Consider the following 20818-nt stretch of genomic DNA (forward strand, 5'->3'; position numbering starts at 1 on the left):
GTCAAGGGGCTCTGGAGAGGGCGGGGGCGGACGGGGAAGCCTCTGGGCGGGGGCGGGGCCTCAGGAGAGTAGCAGTGCTCTCAGCCAATGGGAGGCGGGAGCCGTACCGTTAGCGCCGGATCCCAGTGGGTAGGGCGGGGCGGGCGGCGCAGAGGGGATCCCGGGGCTGCTGAGGGCCCCTGACTCGGCTCCGCGGGGCGACATGGACCGGATGACTAGCTCCATGAAGCAAGTACCCAACCCCCTGCCAAAGGTGCTGAGCCGACGTGGGGTCGGCGCGGGGATGGAGGCGGCGGAGCGGGAGAGCTTCGAGCGGACTCAGGTGAGGACCGGGGGACCCCGGGTCGCGCATGGCTGGGGCATCCCGAGAGACGCAGTGTCCTGGAGCGGACTTGAAGGGAGTAGGGGTCTTGCAGACCCAGGAAAGGACAGAGCAAGGGGGCCGCGAGAGAGGGCATCTGGTGCGCAGGTCGGGGCGGTCAGGGAAGGTCGGGGACCCCGGGGGCACCCGGCTGGCCTGGGGAAGAGGGCAGGGCGGCTCCGAGGAGCTGACATGATCCGTGCGGCGCGACTGAGGGGAGCCGATCCCGGCGGAGCAAGGCAGGGGTCACAGGGGCGGTGAGAGGGGAAGGAACCCGAAAACGAGCCGAATGGAAGGCTTGCTCCTAGGCTGGGGAAGCTCACTGCGGGGGGCTACTGAGGGTAGCTGAGGCTACTGAGGGGGCTACTGGCGGCCGAGAGTGGGGCGCTGGGTCGGGGATGTGAAGGGTGGGGAGCCCTTTCCTCCCCTCTCGATCGCTTCAGGGTTGTGCTGACATTCCCCCCACCCCTAGCGCCCCCTTCCTTGTGCCTCTTGCTTGGCTCACACCACCCCCAGCTGTCGGTCTCCGAGGGCCCGGCTGAAGGGGTCTGAGCGGTGAGAAGGAATGTGGGAAATGTGATGTGTGGCCGAGTTTGGAAGATGACTGGGGGCTGGAGGGGGCCGGCCCGGGGGCAGGAATTGAGGCTTTTAGACCAGTGGCCCCATGCCGGTCAAGTTGAGCTGCCCTGGGGTGCCCAGAACCCTGAATTGGGGTTTTGGTTTCATCCCCCAAGATGTGCCTGACAGCTAATAGGCAGACTGCCCCATTTGTCCAGCCTGAGCAGGGCTGGGGGCCAAAATTCCTCACTGTCGTCAACAAAAAGCCACAATCCATTTTTACCTCAGAGTTTTAATGCCTTGTGTATTGATTGGACTGAATAAAGCTGACATGTTTATGGTGTTCATTGGCTCGTTTGTATGCAAAATCCGTTTCCAAGGGCACAGCAGCTCTTTGAATCCCAGGGCCAAAGCGGTATGGGCACATTTTTTCTTCACTCTTGCTCTCGGAGTGGAACCTTTGAAGAACCAGTGGGACTTCTACTGCCAGAGGCTGGTTCTCCTGCTGTGTTCTGCTCCCCCCCACCCCCAAATACAGTACCGTGTGAGGGAAGGGCTTTGGGGTTTTAGATACAGATGGTGAGCTCCTGACTGAGTGTTCTATATAGAGAATCTTGCAAAGAATGAAGCTTTTCATCCCAGGGGACTTCCTTCTCTTCTTTTTCCAAGCCCTTCGCAGGTGTGTTTGGGTGATGTAGAGTAGGGAGTGTCCCCTTCCTAGGTCATCATCCTACCCCAGGTGGGATGGGAGACATGGCTGTTCACTTCTGTCTCCCAGGGCCCAGCTGGGTTTAAGGTTTATTCTCTGACTTTGTGGATTGGACCCCAGAAAAGAAGGAAGCTACCTGTCTGCTGTGGGTATTATGGCTTCAACTAGCTGCCTGGGCACATGAGGCTTCTTGCTCCAGGAAACAGTGTGAATCTTTTTTTTTTTTTTTTTTTTAATGGCAAAGGAAAATGAATGGTAATTCATTCCTTCTAGAGTCTCAAATAAGTAAAAACTGGAGCAATAGAGAAATACACGTAAGACTTTGACCCATTATAGTGATAGAAATTAGGTTTATGAAAGTTTCTCTAGCTATCCAGGGACAGCCCAATGAGAAGAGTCTAGGTCAGTGTTTGCCAGTTCCATTCTATGGAACACTGATAATTGGCCAAATTTGACCTAGTGGCTTGTGTGTGTGTGTGTGTGTGTGTGTGCATGTGTGCACATGTGTGTGTGCATGTGCACGCGTGTGTCTATGTGTGTGTAGTGTGGAGGGGAGGTAGAATGAATCAGGAAAAGAGAGTTTCTCTATTGTTGAAACTATTAGGGGAGTAGCAGAGTGAAGAAAAGGAAAGAGGATAATCCTAAAACCTCACCTTAGTCAAGCTGCAGAAATGTATTTTCTTTAATGACTACCTATGAAATGTATTATGAGATATAAACATGACTTAGAAAAAAATTTTTTAATGAGTTAAGAAACCATGAGAATTAGCGACGTTAGAATGATAATTGTAACTAATTATTGTGTTTGGCACTGTTCTAAGTACTTTATTATATTTCCTTCTTTAATCTCAGTAAGGTCCTGTGAGGTGGTGTCGATAAGGACCTATGAGGTGGGTATCAGCCACATTTTACCTGGATGAAATTGTGTCACAGAGAAGTTAAGTAACTTGCCCAAGGTCACACAGCTGGAATTGATCCCAGCCTTTAACTACTACCTTGTGTGGCCTTAACTACTACCTTGTGTGGCCTCTGAGTACTGGGCAGAACACTGGCATGGGAGCTAGAAGAGGTTGGAGTTTGATTGCCAGGCACGTGGGTGGGTGGTGTGGCCCCAGGCAAGTTGTCTAACCTTTTTTTAAATTTAATTTACTTATTTATTTCTTTATTTTTTGGCTGCATCGGGTCTTAGTTGCATCGGCTGTGATTAACTCTTCAGTAAAAGGGCAGAAGTGTTACTAGTTAATGCAATAATTACTAAGAGTGTGTGCTTAAAGTACAGGCCATGGGGGTGGGAAGGGGGTGGCAAGGGGGTGGGAGCCCTCTGAGGTCTGAACCCCACCCTTCAGCCTGAACTAGCACTTGCTGGGTGGAGAGGAGGGACAGGGCCATTCCAGGAATGGGGAATGGTCTGGAGATGGGTGTGGATGTGACTTATTGGCTGAGTGGAGACAGGAGCAGAACTGGTCCCTTCCACCTCTGAACATCTCGCACCTGCTACCTGTCCTGTCCCCATTTCTCTGTGACCCTCAGTAAACTGTGAGCGTCCTGAGGGCGGGACTGTGTCTTGTTGCTCTTGCCTCTGTCCTCACATGCCTGAGGCTCATGTGAGTGGTGAAGTGGCTGTAGTCAAGGGTACAGAGTGACTGGTTGGTCCCACAGGGAGGCCTGGCCTGGATGGGGAACTCGGCTCTGGGCTGCAGGGAACATCTGTAATTACTTGATGTTCTTTGCTAGTGGCCCCAAGTTCCCTCCTGGTCCTGCCTTGTCTCTGCAGTCTCAGTCGGGAGCCCTGCCCCAGGCCTATCAGGGGACTCTGATTTCTCTGCCTTCCTTCCGGTCAGGCCCGTTCCCCAGCTGCCTGTGCCCTCAGACCCGCCTTGTTTCCCCACCACTGCCAGCCTCTTCTGGGAAGCCTTCCCTCCTCGACTCTCCTGGGATCATCCTCACACTTCACGTGGCCGGTGTCCCTGCCAGAGTGGGGACCCCTGCCCTGCCTGCCTCAGTCCCCATCTGCAACCAGACCCCTGGTGTGTCTCCCACCCAGCCCATCACAAGCAACCTTCAGTCTCTAGGGAAATAAAAAGTAGTTCCCGCCCTCAAAAAAGCTGCAGTAATAATGAGGCGTTGCCTGGAGTACTTTACAGTTTATAAAGCAGGTTTTAGCCATCCTTGGGGTTACACTGTGGTTCGGTGTTATCACCCTCATTTTATGGATGAGAGCTTGGTAACTTGCCCAGGGCCGCTGGTCGGTGAGAGAAAGGGTCAGGATTCAAACCCAGGACTCTGGGTTCCAGGTCTCAGGCCCACCACACTGTCCTCAAGTCGGGCAAGAGGGCAATTCTGGAATGAATCTGGAGGGTTGCCACTCACAAGCAAAATACCCTGTCTGTATTTACTTATCTGGAAAATGGTTTTCTGTATGGTTTACTTGTTTTTTTCCACATCCATTTAGTGAGTACATACCATGAAGGGAACTCAGAGATGAGTAATGTAAAGAGAGTGGCCCCAGAGGAGCTCATGAGTCAGCAGGGAGGTGGACCGGCCACTGCGGGCCTTCTCTGCAAGGGGGACAGAGGACCCGTGGCACCGGCATCACTGGAGCCATTAGCAAGGCAGGACCTGCTGCATCAGAGCCTGCATTTCAATCAGACACGGAAGTTTGAGCAGCTCTGCTCTGTGGCAGGTGAATGCTGGGATCAGAGGAGAGGATGGGGCTCTGGAAACACAGGGGAAGGAACAAACCGTTAGTCACAATCTCTTGGATGGAGCCCACGATAGAGTAAAGGAGCCTAACCAGTCATACACTGGGAAGAGCCAGGAACAGAAACAAATATTTATGCAGGGCTTGCTGGGTCCTAGGAACATGCTAGGGGATTTATAGCCTTTAACCTATTTAACAGCTCAGGCTCAGAGAGGCCAAGTGACTTTTCCAAGGCCACATAGCAAGTAGACAGACAAGCCAGGGCTTCAAAATCAGATGACTAGTCCTCTTCTCCACGTATAAGTCAGGGGTGTTTCTGCCATCTCGTTCATGATCATCAGAAGTTGTTCAACCTTCGATTAACCAGCTGAAAAATTGTAGGGTTGGGCTAGAGGAATCAGTGGGTCCCAGCCCTGGCTACACAGGAATGGTTTCTAACATAAAAGGTGCTGTACCCCTCCTGTCCCCTGCCTGTTCCCTTAGTTGGTATTGAAAACTAGAAAGGATGCTGAGAGCTTTCTTTGGTTTTTCTGTGGTTCTGTCCTCTTCTGGTTTCCTCCCACCGATACTAATGAGAAAAGCCTGCACTTATCACACTTACTCTTGTGCAAGTGTAAGGGCCTTGCACAAATCTCCCCTTTCAAGTCTTACAACAAACTTACAAATAGGGTTATAAACCCTATTTTACAGATGAGGCAATTGAGGCTGAGAGGGGTTAATAACCAGCTCAAGGTTCTGAAGTAAGTGACAGCTGGGACTCAAACCCAGGAAAACTGGCCCCGATTGCCATCCCTGTGGCACTGCCTGGCCCCCTCCAGCTCTCATCCTCCTTCCTCCCCTAACACTTGGGGTCCCCAAGGCTCTGTCCTCATCCCACTTCTCTTTTTCCTCCTGTCCACTTCCTCTGCCCTCACTTCCATCTGATGATTTCTGTTCTCACCTCAGTGACGCCGACTCTCTGACTTCCTGGCCTGTGTGACCACTTCCCATTGGATATCTGCCCCCTGATAAACCACACATGCCCCAAACTCTGCTTGGGCCTCCCCAGCCTGTGAACGCCTGTGCCTGGTCCCCATTAGTCCCATCATCTCCTGGGCATCAGCTCTGAGCCTTCCCCGCCTCTTGCCCTCACAGCCACACTCTATTCTGTGATGTTTCTCTTGTCCTTCCCTCCTTTGCTTCTCGCTGTCGCTGCCCTTATTTCCTCCTTTGCCTGCATTGTTGTAATTCCATCCTCCCCGCCTCCCAAAGCGTCTGATGCCAGATGGATTGTCTCTAAAGCCCAGCACTGCCCATTTTCCAGGAACCTTTGCTGGCTGCCCAGAGACCCCACATGATGTGGCACCATCAGGGTCCCTAGTCCCTGTCATTTGCAGGCCTTAACTTACAGGGCATCCCTCCACCAGGCAGCTCCTGCAGTCTGGTTCAGGTGAGCAGGGTCCCTTAGCTACTCTATGTCCCTCCCATTCATCCACACGTACATCTTGACTTCCCTTCCAGACTGGAAGGTCTTGAGGGCAGGGTCTGGGTTTCAGTGCCCAGTGGGCCCTTGCATGAGGCAGGCACTGGGGCCTGTTTGCCAAACGTGAACATACAACAGTCGGAGGATCTACAGCAGCCTGGGGGCCGCAGGCAGACCTCCACTTGCAGAGTGCTTTTCCTTTGCACATTTTGGAGATTCTCCCTCTGTCTCCTTTGATTTCCCCAATGAGCATATCCCACTAAGTGCCTGCCCTGTGTGCCAGGCCTGGGCACCCAGGGTACCATGGAAGTACATGGCCCACTAGGTTAGAGACTTCACTTAGGAAAGAGCCTGCAGGGGCTGGAAATAGAATTAGGGCTCAAGGTTGACAGTTTGAATTTCCATCAAGTTCAGAACACTTGATAAACATTCCTGAACTATGGTCTTGGACTTCTCAGGGCTTCATTCTGCTTCAGGTCAGATCTTTCTGAGCTAGAAGAGGTTACAGGGAAGGGAGAGAAACTGGCCTAGTGTCCCGGGCACCTGGACGTGGCTGATGGCAGTGGCCTGCGTGCAGGTGCTGCAGTTTGCAGCAGGGCATAAGGGTTGTTAGGATGAGTGCAGAGACAGGAAATCTGTCTCTGGCTCTGCCCCTGCATCTCTCATTTCAAAATGAGGAGGCTGGAAGAGATTTCTGAGGGTCCTTCCAGCTCTCAAATATTTCAGCTTATAAAACTCCTGTAAGCAGCCTTTGCCATTAGAATAAGGACACACATTTCTTCTGAGCTCTCAACTGCTCTCTTGAAAGGGGTTTCCAGTTGCCCCCTGTATGTGGAATGGGGCCCAGGTACCAGTGACATGGGGCTCATGAAAGGATGCTAGTGCACCTTGGGAAGGGATAGGGTGTGTCCGTGTGGTCCAAGAGAGCAGATTCCCAGCCCCACTTGGGCACTGAAAGGGTTCCTTGCTTGTGAGGCACTGGTGAGGCCCGTTTTATGCTCCCCATGCGTGGGCCCACTTATTCCACTACCTCGGGACAAAGTGTGGGAGTGACCTGGGCGGGGCGTAGGGCACAGCTTGGTGCAGTGGTGCCACAGGCCAGCGGCCATGGCTTCTGCATCCAGAAGGGTTGATGTCCTGGAGAGATGCCCACCTAGGAGAGGGAAGTAGTCAGCCCCACCTCCTGGCAGGGTGGGGAGTGCTTCCTGTTTTCCTGCCTGGGCAGGCAGGGAGGAGCCCTGTTCCAGGCTGTGGGCAGTACAGTCTGACACTGCGGGGAGAGAGCTGGGGATTGAAGGTTCCTCTGGCTTAGCCCGCAGGAAAGAGAGAAGGGATCTTCTTGGATCTGAAAGGTGGCTGCTGCCGCCTCTGCTGTTAGTGCTGGGACACAGCTCAGGAAGCTGGTCGGGCAGTTCAGGAAGCCAGTGTGGCCAGTTGCTTCTGATTTAGCTACAGCTACCACCATGTGCAGTTTTTAAAGTACGTTTACACATAACCTCTTTCCAGCCACAGAACAACCATGCAGGAGGTAATTTTGGTCAGTTCTCAAGTGTGGATACTGAGGCCCAGAGAGCTCTGTGACTTGCCTAAGAGCACTCAGGAAGTGGCCCGAGGAGCTGAGACTTGAGCCTGATGGATCTGATCTCAAATTGTACACTTTGCTTTCCATACTTCCCTCTAAAACTGAAGCCTGGCCTGGGGCTGGTAACTTAGAAAAGGTACAGAGATTTCTTTTTTTTTCCCCCTAGGTCTTTTCCAAATTGACTTATTTGGACATTTGAAATTCCTCCCAGAAGATTTTTAGCAACACAAGTAACTATCGAAGGACCTTTATCCAGAATATGGGAAAAAAACTTAAAAGAAAAAAAAAAGGACAACCTAATAGAAAAACAGGCAGGAGGTACTTCACAAAAGAGGATAAGCAAATGGCCAGTAACCTTATGAAAAAGTGTGCAACTTCGTTATAAATCAAGGAAGTGAATATTGAAATTACAGTGAGATGCAGGATGGCTGAAATAAAAATGAAAAAAAAATTGACAGTGCCAAGTGTTGGCAAGCATGTGAAGCAGTGAAAGCACTCATGCACTGCTGAGGGGGGTGTACACTGGTGCAACTGCATTGGAAAACAGCCTGGTATTATCCCAAAATTGAAGATAAGCATACTTAGTAACCCAGCAAGTCCACAGCGAGCTATATACCCAACAGAAATGCATGCACATGCACCAAAAGATATTTAGAAGACTATTCATAATCATGTCTAATAATAACCCCAAACTGTAAACAGTCCAAAAGCCCATCAGCAGTAGATGGATAAATAAATTGTGATCTGGTTTCTCATTGGGATACTATACAGCAGTGAAGATGAACAAACTGTAGTTTCTCTCAACAACACGGGTGACTCTTGCAAACATAATGTTGAGGGGAAAAAAGGCAGACCCCAAAGGACAACTCTGAAGGCTTCCGTTTATATTAAGTTCAAAAAACAGGCAAAGCAAAACTGGGATTTAGGGGTGCTTGCTTAGATGGTAAAACTGAAAAGGAAAAAGAGGGAGTGATTATTATAAAAGTCCAGATAAAGGTCATCCCTGGGTGCAGGAGAGGTTAGTGATAGGTAGGATGTTCAGAACAGGGGAGCTTCTGAGGTCCTGCCATCCATCTGTTTATTGGCCTGGGTGGTGGTTTATGATAATTCATTAAGCTTTCCATTTTTGCTTCATGCAGTTTTCTCTATTTATATATTTCAGAATACAAAGGATTATAAAAAGGCTCCTCCCAGGGAGTAGGAGACGGTCTTAAGGAGGCTAAATAAGAACCTGCCATTTAGATATCCACCCACCCTTTGAGGTCTTTCTCAAACACAGCCTCCCCCGTGAAAGCACTTCTGAGGCTGCCCTAGAACTGGGAAATGTTTGATATATGAATCACGCATATACAAGCAGCACACCCTGAGCCCTGCTGTAACACGTAGCCGGGAAGTTGACACCTATCATTAGCCCACACTTAGCATGGTGCCCTTGGCTCCCTTTCATGTGTGTCTTGTGCCTACCTTCCTTCGTGGCAGACGGGCCCTCATTTCTTTTTCTTTTTTTTTAAAAAATTATTTATTTATTTTTGGCTGCGTTGGATCTTCGTTGCTGCTCACGGGCTTTCTCTAGTTGCGGCGACTGGGGGCTACTCTTCGTTGCGGTGCGCAGGCTTCTCATTGTGGTGGCTTCTCTTGTTGCGGAGCACGGGCTCTAGAGCGCAGGCTCAGTAGTTGTGGCTCACAGGCTTAGTTGCTCCGCAGCATGTGGGATCTTCCCGGACCAGGGCTCGAACCCGTGTCCCCTGCATCGGCAGGCGGATTCTTAACCGCTGCGCCACCAGGGAAGTCCCGCGCCCTTGTTTCTCACTCATCTTTTGGTGAGTTGCCCCAGTGTCTAGCAGAGGGCTTTACACCAGCCAAAGCTCAGGATGTCTGTTAAATACGAAATAAATTAGGCGGTGAGAAGTTCTAAAAGGAGAGAACGCGAGAAGAAAGCGTGCCTGTAGGCTCAAAAGAAGCACATTTGAATAAACCAAAGACCCAGGTGATAGGCTTCTGAAACACAGAACCTCGGGCTTGGCTCCTGTTCCAAAGCTGGAGATCAAGCCAGACACGGTGAGCCACTGTGAGAATCTGGGAGCCTGGAGGATGTCACCTGGGAACATGGCAGAAACGCTGACCTTCTAACAGTGGTTCTTTGAGGTCTCCGTCTGGCTGTGTGGTCCCTGGGGCCAGCCCATGGTGACAGTTCTTAGGCTAGACAGTTCCTGTGTGTGTTATTATGTCTTACTAGGCTGTCACGTGTCCCCTCTCCCATACTGGCCTGGAAGCAAATACCTTCTCTGTTCGGTTTTCCTTGGATCTGGCTTAACTATTGCTATATTCTTCCCTCCCATTTCCCATAATCCTTCAGAAAGACACAGGCATGAGCTCTGTGGTTTCCTCTCTGAGCAAGATCCAGATCAGCTTCCCTTGGAGTCACAGGTCATCCCAGGGCTCCACCTCTCTGGGCTTGGCACGTGGTAGAAATTCAAAAAATATATATGTTGAGTGCCTTTTCTTTGTCAGCTCAAGTTCCTGGCGCAGTGTCTGGCCCCGAGCGACTCTTGATAAGGGTTCGTGGAATGAAGGATAAAATATTTTGAGTGAAGGACTGAATGGGCATCAACCATTTTTGGTCCCAGTTTTAAAATGTGAACCCTGATTTGCGAACCCTGAATCTGGGGTCACATGAGCACAATTGGAGCCACCAAGAGGGACCCTGAAGACACCGTCTCTCTGATGTAATTGTGGGTGGTCCTTGGGGACTTCCTATTGAACGTCAACTCCCTGACTCATGCTCGGCAGTGACTTGCGATCTCCTGCTTCCCTTGAGACCCTTATTCCAGGGTGGGATCTCTCTGTACAGCCAAGGCCTTGTTACTGCTGATAAGAAAAATCCGACTCAAAAAAGAAAAAAAAAGAAAAAGAAAAACCCAACCCACCTAAACTTTGTCTCCATCTCCTGCCACAGACTTGCTCATTCTCCTTTGTTCACAGTTTCAGAGAATCTCAGTTTATAAACCATCTCGGGCCATTCCGCCTGAACTTCTGCCAGTCACCCTAGGAGACCCCTCTGTTCTGCACCCCTGCAGCCAGTCACAGAGGCCTGTTGTTCCTGCCTCCTTGATTGCACGCCGTATCGCCCCAACTTCTCCACCACCGCCTCCGCCTTCTCCACCTTAGTTCAGGTCTTCATCTCAAGCCCGAGCTACTTATTGCATGGCCCACCCGGCCCTCCTGCCCTCCGGTCTCGACCCTCATGAGAGCTACCCTCTCCTTGGCCATCAGAGTTTGGTTTTAAGAGGTCCAACTGTTTGTATCACTCCAGGTTTTAACAACCTCTGTTTGTTATGCGTTACTCTAAGCTGAAACCCAAGCTCGTTGTCACAGCACACAGCCCAGCTTGGCCAGCATTAACGTTAGCACCCGCAGCCCTACCAAGCGCCTTAGCACTTTCCCAGCACAGCCCACGGCTGCTTCACTCCTGGGTTTTTCCAGGTGGCAGCATTCTCGTCTGCCTAGAACGCCACTCCCACTTCATCCACCTGCCAAACTCTTCATCCGTTAAGTCCCACGCTCGATGGTCCCTCCTCTGCGAAGTCTCCCTCCACCCCAGCCCAGGCAGATTTACTGACTGCTGTTTCTGTGTGTTCTGTGCTACCGTGTTTATCTGGGTGTCTGTCCCACACTGGACCGTGAGCTTCCTTATAGCTTAGCCTGCTCTGTAGGCCTCCCCACCCTGAGCAAAGGGCTCAGTGCCCAGTAGGACCTCAGGAGATGTTTGTCAGATGAACTAATGATGCATCTTAAGGACCTAATTGTATTTGATTGTTGCGGTAACGGAAAAGGGAATGGGCCCAGTTCCCACCCCAAGGCAGATGCTTAACACCGAGGTGAACACATCTGATCAGTGTCACATTGGACTGAAACGAAGGTTTTGGCAACACTGGTGGGTTCAAGGTGAGCGTGTTTTAGGAGTGGAGAATTCAGTGGGAGGGACAGATTTACAGAGGGGGCTTCCGTGTGCAGGCACGGTACACCTAGAGCCAGCGGATTAGGGGCCTGATTTATATTCTGTCAGTGGACTGCTAGGTGTTCTTTCTGCAGCTCAGAAATGTGAAGTGAAATGTGGTAGGTAGAATAACGTCCCCACCATCAACATATCCACCTGTGACTATGTTCTGTTACCTGGAGAAAGGGGCTCTGCAGATGTAATGAAGGACCTCAAGATACGGAGAGGAGCCTGGAGTATCCAGGTGGGCCCAGTCTAATCACACATGCCCTTAAAAGCAGAGAATCTTCTCTGGCTGCCAAGCAGAAGAGAGACATGGCAGAAGGGGAAGTCAGAGGGATTCCAAGTGAGAGAAGGATTCAATGTGCCATTGCTGGCTCTGAGATGGAGGGGCTGATGTGCAGGGACCCAAGGGAAGCCTCCAGAAGCTCAGAGTGGCCCCTGGCTGACAACCAGCAAGGACATGGGGACCTCGGGTCTCGAATAGCAAGGAATTGAATTCTACCAACAACTGGAGTGAGCTTCAAAGCGAATTTTCCCCAGAGCTTCCAGTAAGGAATGCAGCCTGCTGACACCTTGATTTTAGCCCAGTGAGACCTTGTTGGACTTCTGACCTATGGAACTGTGAGATGGTGAATGGGTGTTGTTTTAAGCTGCTAAGTTTGCGATAATTTGTTAAGCAGTGGTAAAAGCTAATACAGGATGGTAACAGGTAACGCACGCTCCAGGGCAAGAAGCCCAGTGGAGGCCAGGCCTCGCTGCACAGACAGGCCATGCTTTTAAACCTAGAGGAACACTTGTTATTTCATCCATGCTTGTTGTGGCCATAGATAAAACAATGGATTTCCACGCTTGGCACTTATTCAGAGGTGTTTTATTTTGGAAAAAACAATTCAGCAGCCTGTTCGAAACATTCTTTCCTGTTGGGCCATGGAGTTCTCTGGTGCAATTCCAAGTTCGAGGATCATAGATGTAAGTTACTTAGCCTTAAAAAAAAATTTTTTTTTGATCAAGTGCTGTGCTGTCTATTAAAAAAAAAAAAAGGCAGGTGGGAAATCCCAGTGTTACTATAGGATCCTGATGGTATCTTTGCTTGAGGGAACTGACTTAAAGGCAGGAAGCACAGGTGGGAATAAATGAAGGGCTTCCCTCAGGGTGGGCCTGCTGTGTCCTGAGACTTACTCAGGTTCGCTGGTGGTCTGGAATGTTCCCGTATCCTTGGGCTTAGCTGCAGAGCAGCCAGGAGGTCCTGGAACTCTGGATTAAGAATTGGGAAGCCTGGCCTCTCCTGGCTGTGGTTCTCTCTGTTCTGCCATGTTCCCTACCCTCTATTGGTCTGTGAAGTGAGGGGGTTGGATAAGATTGCCCCAAAGGCTTAGAAAATTGGGATTCCTTGCAAGTGTAGTTACTGAAGCAACAGCCCTGGCAGAATTGACTGCCTTCTAACAACACCTGGCCATTGTTACCCCAGATTTTGGTTCTCAGCTTCAGACACTGAATTCTGTTTGGCTTTCCCCTCTGTGTGAGACCTTTCCTCCTGGATAACCCTAGCTGCGCTTAGTTTCTATGGGTAACTTCTTCTGCGTTGGTCAGATGGACCTGTCCCCCCACCAAAAGAACTGGCCTCCCAAAGTCACTCAGAAAACACCCAGTGAGAAGCCCTTTGCAGTTGGTCACTTCTTCCCAGGCACCATCTTCTGTCTTCTGCTTAGAGCTGCCAGGTACGTCTGCCCAGGCTGAGCACTGCACAACTTTGGAAGTGTCTTTCGAATTTCACCTTCCCAGTGGTAGCCCATCAGGCCTAACTTTGTAGCATAAATTTTTTTTCCAGAAAAACTCTTTGACACTGAATCAGAGGCCACATGGAGTGTCTGTCATGATGCCATTGCAGTGAACCTGAGGCCCGACCTATCAAATCTATTTGATTTAGAGAATGTTAGAGCCAGGAGGGATGTGCGAGATTCAAGCTAGCAGCTACAGATGTGTTTATTTAAATTTTACAAATAAACCTGAAACCCGTGGCCAGGGCATAAACACTGATTTTCCACAGTCTCCACCATTCCCTGTTGTCTTCTGCCAGCCTGCTTCATGCTTTGACCTTACCTCCCTGGTTCCTGTTGTTATCTAGATATGGCCTCTGATTCAATCCTGTTTCCTAAAGGGAAATGAAGATTAGAAAAGAAAAATAGGGTCCATACTGCAAGTCAGTGCCAAATTTGAGGCAGACCCAGTTGTGTCTGGGTCTGGGTTGTGCCCCAAGACTCTGTAGACGTGATGAGCATGGGCTTTAGAGCCAGACGGTTTACCTGCCTGGGGTCCCAGGCAGCCCGCTTTACAGAGATGCTGGTGGGCATAGGTTAATCTGGATCAATGAAGTAGAGATTTGTTGAAAGAGCATCTACAGTAATAAAAATACCTACCTCATAGGGCTGTTGAAAGGATCAAATGACATAATAAATAAAAGATGCTCAATGCGTTTCCTTCCACGTGGTGAGCACTTGGAAATATCAGCTCTTATAATTATTCTCTTACTTGTACTTAGTAACATCTGAGTTTGGGGGTTAGTGCACTATTTGGCACAGAGTGTAGGCACATGGCTGTTGGATAAGTAAATGGATGGGTCTTGGTCTGGTTTGTCTGCTCCCTGATGAAGCCCGGGTTGAGGCTCATCTAGACGAGGACCTACACAGGGAAGTCCCCGGGTTTTCAGGGGCGCCGTTTCAGAGGGTGGTGTGCAGAACCACAGGAGGAATTACCCGGAGATCTCAGGAGGTGTTTTCCTGGACCATGACCTGAACACATCGGCCTGCCTTTGCACAGGATCTCGGGTGAACCGCCTGCTTGGAGGAATCTGCATTTCTGGTTCTAAGGCCTCAGGAAAGACATTGAGGCACAAAGCTGGCTCAGAGGTGACAGTTAGGTGACAGAGGGCATGCAGTGAAAACTGCCCAGTCAGGAAAGACAGAGGCTGAAGCAAGGATGCAGACCAGAGAGAACACAGGCCCCCAGGGCAGGGCATGGGGTTTGGGTCGAGGCTCTACCCATGACTAGTTGTGTGATTTTATTTTCCTTAAAGGTATACACGTACAGGAGGTAAGAGTCAGTTCCACAGGCTTGTTACCAAAACCCAGCAGTCTCCTGGCCCAGTTCCTTCTCCCTCCCCAACTATTTCCTGCTTAAACTGCGTTCATTATAGCCATTAGCATGAACCTGCCATTACATAAGAGAAAGATCTCGCTTTCATTAATATAGGTGCCTTCCATCCCCTGACAATCACTTTCCCTTCATTATCCCCCCAGAGTTTTAACTCTGTATTCAGTGTCAACTTTATCATGACCCTGTCCATGCTAGGGACAGCTGAGCCCCTCCTATATATATATTTTTTAATTAATTAATTAATTTTTATTTTTGGCTACATTGGGTCTTTGTTGCTGCGCGAAGGCTTTCTCTAGTTGCGGCAAGCAGGGGCTACTCTTCATTGCGGTGCGCGGGTTTCTCATTGCAGTGGCTTCTCTTTGTTGCAGAGTACGGGCTCTAGGCATGTGGGCTTCAGTAGTTGTGGCATGCGGGCTCAGTAGTTGTGGTGCACGGGCTTAGTTGCTCCGCAGCATGTGGGATCTTCCCAGACCAGGGGTCGAACCCATGTCCCGTGCACTGGCAGGCAGATTCTTAACCACTGCGCCACCCGGGAAGCCCCCCACCCCCATATTTTGATATACATTCCTGCATGCATTTTTGTTCTTTGTTTGCTTGGGCTCATCACTGATTTATCTAGGACCATCCCTCCAGTGTGTAAATCGCCACCTACTTAATACGGTACGTATTGTCAGTTTCATCATCCTAGGGTCAAGTGAGAATGCGGATGGGCAGGGGCTTGGTAAGGAGTCAGGAATCATGAATATGACCTAGACAGGGATAATGGCTGCAGTCCGGAACTTTCTTTGCAAACCTCCAAACTGGACAGTAATTATAGGGCAAATGAAAGGATACCTCCCTGTGAAAAGAGTGGGGACTAAGGCACATCCAACCGAAGAGGCAAAATAGGCTACACGTGTTTCCAGGTCCATGAGGAGTTTGGATCAAGTCATAGATGATGTAGCTGGGACTTATGAAGGAAAGTCTGAGCAATTAAGCGTGTCCTTATGTCATTGAGAACAACCTGCATCTCTCCCAGACCCCTGCTCCAGGAGCAGCTGAGCCTAGGAGTTTTTTGAAAATTTATTTTCATTTATTCTGAGTGCCAGTTGAGTATATTTAGAATGTGTTTTGTCATGGAAAACGGGGAATAAAAACCAAGTGATAGGAGAGTCTTAAATGTCAGGGGAATTAGGCCTCAGAGTGAGGGGGCAGACTGGCTGTGAGACGCCCTAAAGCTCTGTTTCCTCATTTGCAAGTTACTTTACATAATAGTACAGGCCTGCAGTCTGTTATCCCCACAAAATCCCAGAGGCTCTGGAAACCTAAAGTTCTTTTCAAAGTTTGGTACCCGACCTGTTCTTGTCTGGGCCTATTTATAGTCTGTTATTTGCCCATTTTAGAATGGATGGTCATACGATACGCTGCAAAGATGTTACCATGTTTGATTAGAAGGTGTTACCCAGACCCCCAAATTCCCAAACACACCAGCCCCCAAGAGTTTGGGATAAGGGATTGTGCCCTGGAGTGCCCACTCCATCGTGTTGTTGGAAGGATCTGAATACGATACCTTAGATGGAAAAGATGAAGCACTATGCCAAGCAAATAGGAGGTGCTCAATAAGTAAATGTTAGCTGTTATCCTTATTATTCATTGGTTTTAGAATCACATTTGTAGAACTAGGAATGATTAACATCCAAGTCCAACTTCCTATATTCAGTCAAGATCATGATGAATTATTTTAAGCTAGAAAGACTTGAAGTAGCAGCTTGGTGTGTAATAGCATGATCCAAAGACAGAACTGAGTTCAAATCCTGTCTCTGTTACTTACCACCCCTGTGACCTTGGGCAAATGCTTTAACTTCCTTGCCTCAGTTTTCCAATCTATATAGTGGGGGTAGTAATACCTCTCGAATGGGTTTACCCTGAGGATACAGAGAAAGTCAGAGAGGGCAGTGTATTGAAATGAATGACGATGTAGACTGACCTGGGCACATCACCTATGTGGCTTTCTTGCCAAAAGTGCATAACCTCAATTTAATCATGAGAAAACATCAGACAAACCCCAATTGAGGGATGTTCTACAAAATAACTGACCAGTCCTCTTCAAACATGTCAAGGTCATGAAAGACCAGGAATGACTAAGGATATGTGACAATTAATACAAGCTGGGATCCTGGATTGGATCCTGAAATAGAAAGAGGACACTGGGGGTGGGGGGGAGGGATAAAATAGGAGTTTGGGATTAACATATACACTACTATATATAAAATAGATAACCAACAAGGACCTACTGTGTAGCACAGGGAACTATACTCAATATTCTTTTTTTAAAATATATATATAAATTTATTTATTTATTTTTGGCTGTGTTGGGTCTTCGTTGCTGTGCGCGGGCTTCCTCTAGTTGCGGTGAGCCAGGGCTACTCTTCGTTGCGGTGCGCAGGCTTCTCATTGTGGTGGCCTCTCGTTGCGGAGCACGGGCTCTAGGCACACGGGCTTCAGTAGTTGTGGCTCACGGGCCTAGTTGCTCCAAGGCATGTAGGATCTACCTGGACCAGGGCTTGAACCCATGTCCCCTGCATTGGCAGGCGGATTCTTAACCACTGCGCCACCAGGGAAGTCCCAATATACTCATTATTCTGTAATAACCTATATAGGAAAATAATTTGAAAAAGAATATATATGTGCATATATATATATATATATATATATATATATATATATATATATATAAAAATAACTGAATCACTTTGCTGTACACCTGAAACTAACACAACATTGTAAATCAGCTATACTTCAGTTAAAAAAAAAAAAAGAGGTTACTAATGGAAAAACTGGAGAAATCCAAATTAATTTTGTAATATAGTTAATAATACTGTACCAAAGTGAATTTCTTCATTTTGATGATTTTTCCTATGGTTATATAAGATGTTAGTTAATATAAGGGGAAGCCAGGCAAAGATGTACAGGAACTTTGTACTATTTTTGCAATTCTTCTGAAAGTCTAAAATTATCTCAAACTAAAATGTTAAAAAAAAAAAAAGAATGGCATGTTGCTTGGCAGACGTTAGTCAGGGTTAAGTAAATGTGCATTCCTCTACTCCCTTGGGTCATCGTGGAGACCCCGGAGACCCCACATGCAGAGGGACAGGACAGTGGTGTCTGAGGAGGGAAAGTGTGGAAAGTCTAGGTAGGTAGCACTGGAGGAGGGAACAGATCTGGTGCCTTTTCCAGAGAGGAGCTGCTTTGAGTGCCCCAGGTCTTGAAGGGAGAAATGGCGTAAGACCTTTGTCTGCAGTCTGGCAGATGTACTTCTGTTGGCCTCCTTCTGCTGCAGACGGCCTGGCCCACGTAGTTAAGCACTTAGCAGTCAAACAAGCTTAGCTCCAGCTCCAGTTTGGTTACTTATCTTGGGGGGGCCTTGGGAAAACTCCTCATCTGGAATATGGGGTAATGTACTGACATCTGGGCTCAGTGAATGGGTTGAATGAGAGGGCCCGGAGCAGTAGCCAGTGCTGGTGGTGGTTTCCCCTCCCCATGAAGCCTTCCTGAACGGCCCCTGTGGAAGTGCCCATCGCCCTCCAGGTCCCCCACAGCAGTCACTTTGTGTCCCTCCAAGGGCCCTTTCTAGGGACACCCTTCTAAGTCCCATGGTTTGTGTATCTTGTTTGCCCCATGACTTAGAGCTTTTCTAAACCAAAGGGCTTTGCACGTGGGGAAATACACAAATGTGGTTAGTAAATGTGTGGGTGAGTGAGTGAATGAATGAATGAGTATATGAATGAGTCACTGAGTGAATGAGTGAGTGAATGAATGAGTGAATGAGTGAGTGATAAATGAGTGAATGAGTGAGTGATAAATGAGTGAATGATGAAGGAGTGAGTGAGTGAGTGAGTGAATGAATGAGTAGACTGATCTCCCTCCTGCCTCTCTGAAAGAGGACTATGTACCACATTCAGTTATCGGCCCAAATACTTGCCTGGTGTCAGGCTGTTCTCTCGAACGACTTTGGTGGTGTTCAGAGCGAACACCCTTTTATTATGGTTTTTCTCCCTCTATCTTGGATGCCAGTCATCGCTCCAGAAAAAGCAGTCAACTCCTTTCTTACACTGTTTGAACATCTCCAGCTTTAAAGCTCTTTGTCAGTGCTTCAGAATTCTCCAGGCCTCTCTCCTTGTTGCTGAGAACTTTTTGCCACAGGAAATCAGGCTCATTTTAAGGGCCAAACAGTCACTAAATATAGCCTCCTGGCACAGATATTTAAAGAGCTGCGTTGATGATGTTATGTCTGAAGAGAGAAGAAGGAGAAGAAAATAACTTTTTTTTTCTTGATAGAAGAGTGAAGTTATACCAGATTTTCTGTGGGTCCACAGGGAGCAGAGTGCGGGTATGGTGTCAGTGTCTTAATTATGAAATCACCGGCTTAGTGCTTGGGGCCAGGGAGTCATTTCTTGTTAATTCCTTCTCCTCTGTATTTAAAACTACCTCCTGTCCTGGAGAGTTACCTCGGGCGAGTGTGCCCTCCCTGTCGAGCCCAGCACAGCGTGGGGGGCGGGGTGGTGGTGGAGTGCACAGGGAGGTGTAAGAGCTGCTCTGCCCTCTCCTGGGACCAGCATTTTTCCACGGGCCGTGCGGGCAGATGGTTCAGGCAGTAATGCGATCGATGGGGAGCCATGGGGAGCGGCAGAGGAAACTTCACTCGCTCGCCCGCCCGCCACCCACCTCCTGCTATGTGGCCCGGTTCCTAACAGGCCACGGGATACCGGTCCGTGGCCCAGGGGTTAGGGACCCCTGCCTCATAGCACATATCTGGTGTGTTTATCCCGTAGCATGTGGCTTCAAATCTCATTTGCCACCGTAGCTTTCTGGTACCTGGAGATGCTTTCAAGTTCATTTCCATGTTAATGATATTTTTTTAATGTGTTTTTTTCTAGTATGTCTACATATTATGTGGGAGAGGTCATGTGTATGACAGCTCAGTCTGCTCTTTTTATCTGAGTCTTAGTTCCCTATTATTCGTCTCCTGCAGCATAGCCAGAGAGCTTAAAATAAAAAAAAACAAAAACATAAATCAGATTATTTCACTGTCCTGCTTAAAACCTTCCAGGGGCTTCCTAATTGCTTAGAATAAAATCCACCTTCGTTAACTGAACTGTAAGGTCCTCTGTAAGCTGCTCGCACCCTCACCGGCCTCAGCTTGCTTACCATGTGTCAGCCTCTTGCTCCTGTCTTAGAAGCTTCGCATCTGCTCTTTGCTTTCCATCCAATTGCTACCTCTTTAAAGGGGCTTCTTCTGACTCCCCAGAAAGCTGTACCCACTCACTGTCTCATCAGCTCATTGTATTTTCTTCATGACACTTACCACTGGGTAGAGTCACCTTGTTTATTTGTTTTCGGGTGTCATCATTTGTCTCCCACCACCAATGCCAGAATGGGGGCTTCATGAGCAACGGAAGGATCTGTGTTGCTTGCAGTTACAACCTCAGTCTCTACCACAGCACAGTGGGACAGCAGTTAACCCCAGGCTTCTCCTCTGCAGGTCACATCATTCAAACCCCTGCCACCTCTCTTCAGAATTCCTACCTGGAATCTCCCAGGAAAGAACGGTGGAGGTAGAGTCAAAGTTCAGTGTCCCAGTTCTGGCTGCAGGGCACACTCCCCGTGTGATCTTGGACGAGTCACTTAACTTCTCCCAGTCTCCGTTTTTTCATCTCTAAAGTGAGGACCACCATACGAGATAGAGTTTTTGCTAGAATAAAATGTGAATGTTTGCACAACCTTGGGAGGGGCGAAGGCAATCATTCTCATTTAGGGGCAAAAGTATCCACGTCTCAGTGAGGGGCTCCATGGGTGCTCCAGGGTCATGAAGCCCCGTGAGACTTTTCTCACCCCCTTCTTATTGGCGTCCCTCATACATCGGTTTTTTTTGTCTCTGGGTGGCTGTATGGGTGGTAAGCATCATGTCGGCCAGCCAATAAATAACATTTCTGAGGGCTTGCTCTACGTGACAGGTGTAAAAAACAGACCCCACCCTCATGGAGGCTGTGCCTGGTCCCTGGAGGACAGGGGTGCCATCATCCTCTTTGGCTTGTTCTACAAAGTTCCATCAGGGTTTTGGACGCGTGGGTTAGTTGGAATGCCTGCCAAGAGGAAGACCTGCCCGACAGCCTTCGTCACTCAACAGACAAGGTTTCCCAAGCGCCTGCAGTGCCAGGCGCCAGGCGTCGTGCATGAATCAGACTTGATTGCTGAGTTTAAGTTGCTCCTAGACCCCAGGAAGAATGGGTGGGCTGAACGGTCACTGTGATCT

At 49.0% G+C, this 20818-nt stretch overlaps 1 protein-coding gene across 1 annotated transcript in view; it reads left to right on the plus strand.

Annotated features, from left to right (window-relative positions):
* Positions 1–202: 202 nt before the first annotated feature.
* HIP1 (huntingtin interacting protein 1) overlaps positions 203–20818 on the plus strand; it is a gene marked incomplete at its 5' end in the record, with an annotated part of 149749 nt that continues 129133 nt past the window's right edge. The window contains 1 exon segment of the mRNA XM_082857592.1: positions 203–322. Within this exon segment, the coding sequence (XP_082713718.1) occupies positions 203–322 (120 nt within the window).

This window comes from Leucopleurus acutus (genome assembly GCF_964270905.1).
Source record: "Leucopleurus acutus genome assembly, chromosome: 16".
NCBI lineage: Eukaryota > Metazoa > Chordata > Mammalia > Artiodactyla > Delphinidae > Leucopleurus > Leucopleurus acutus.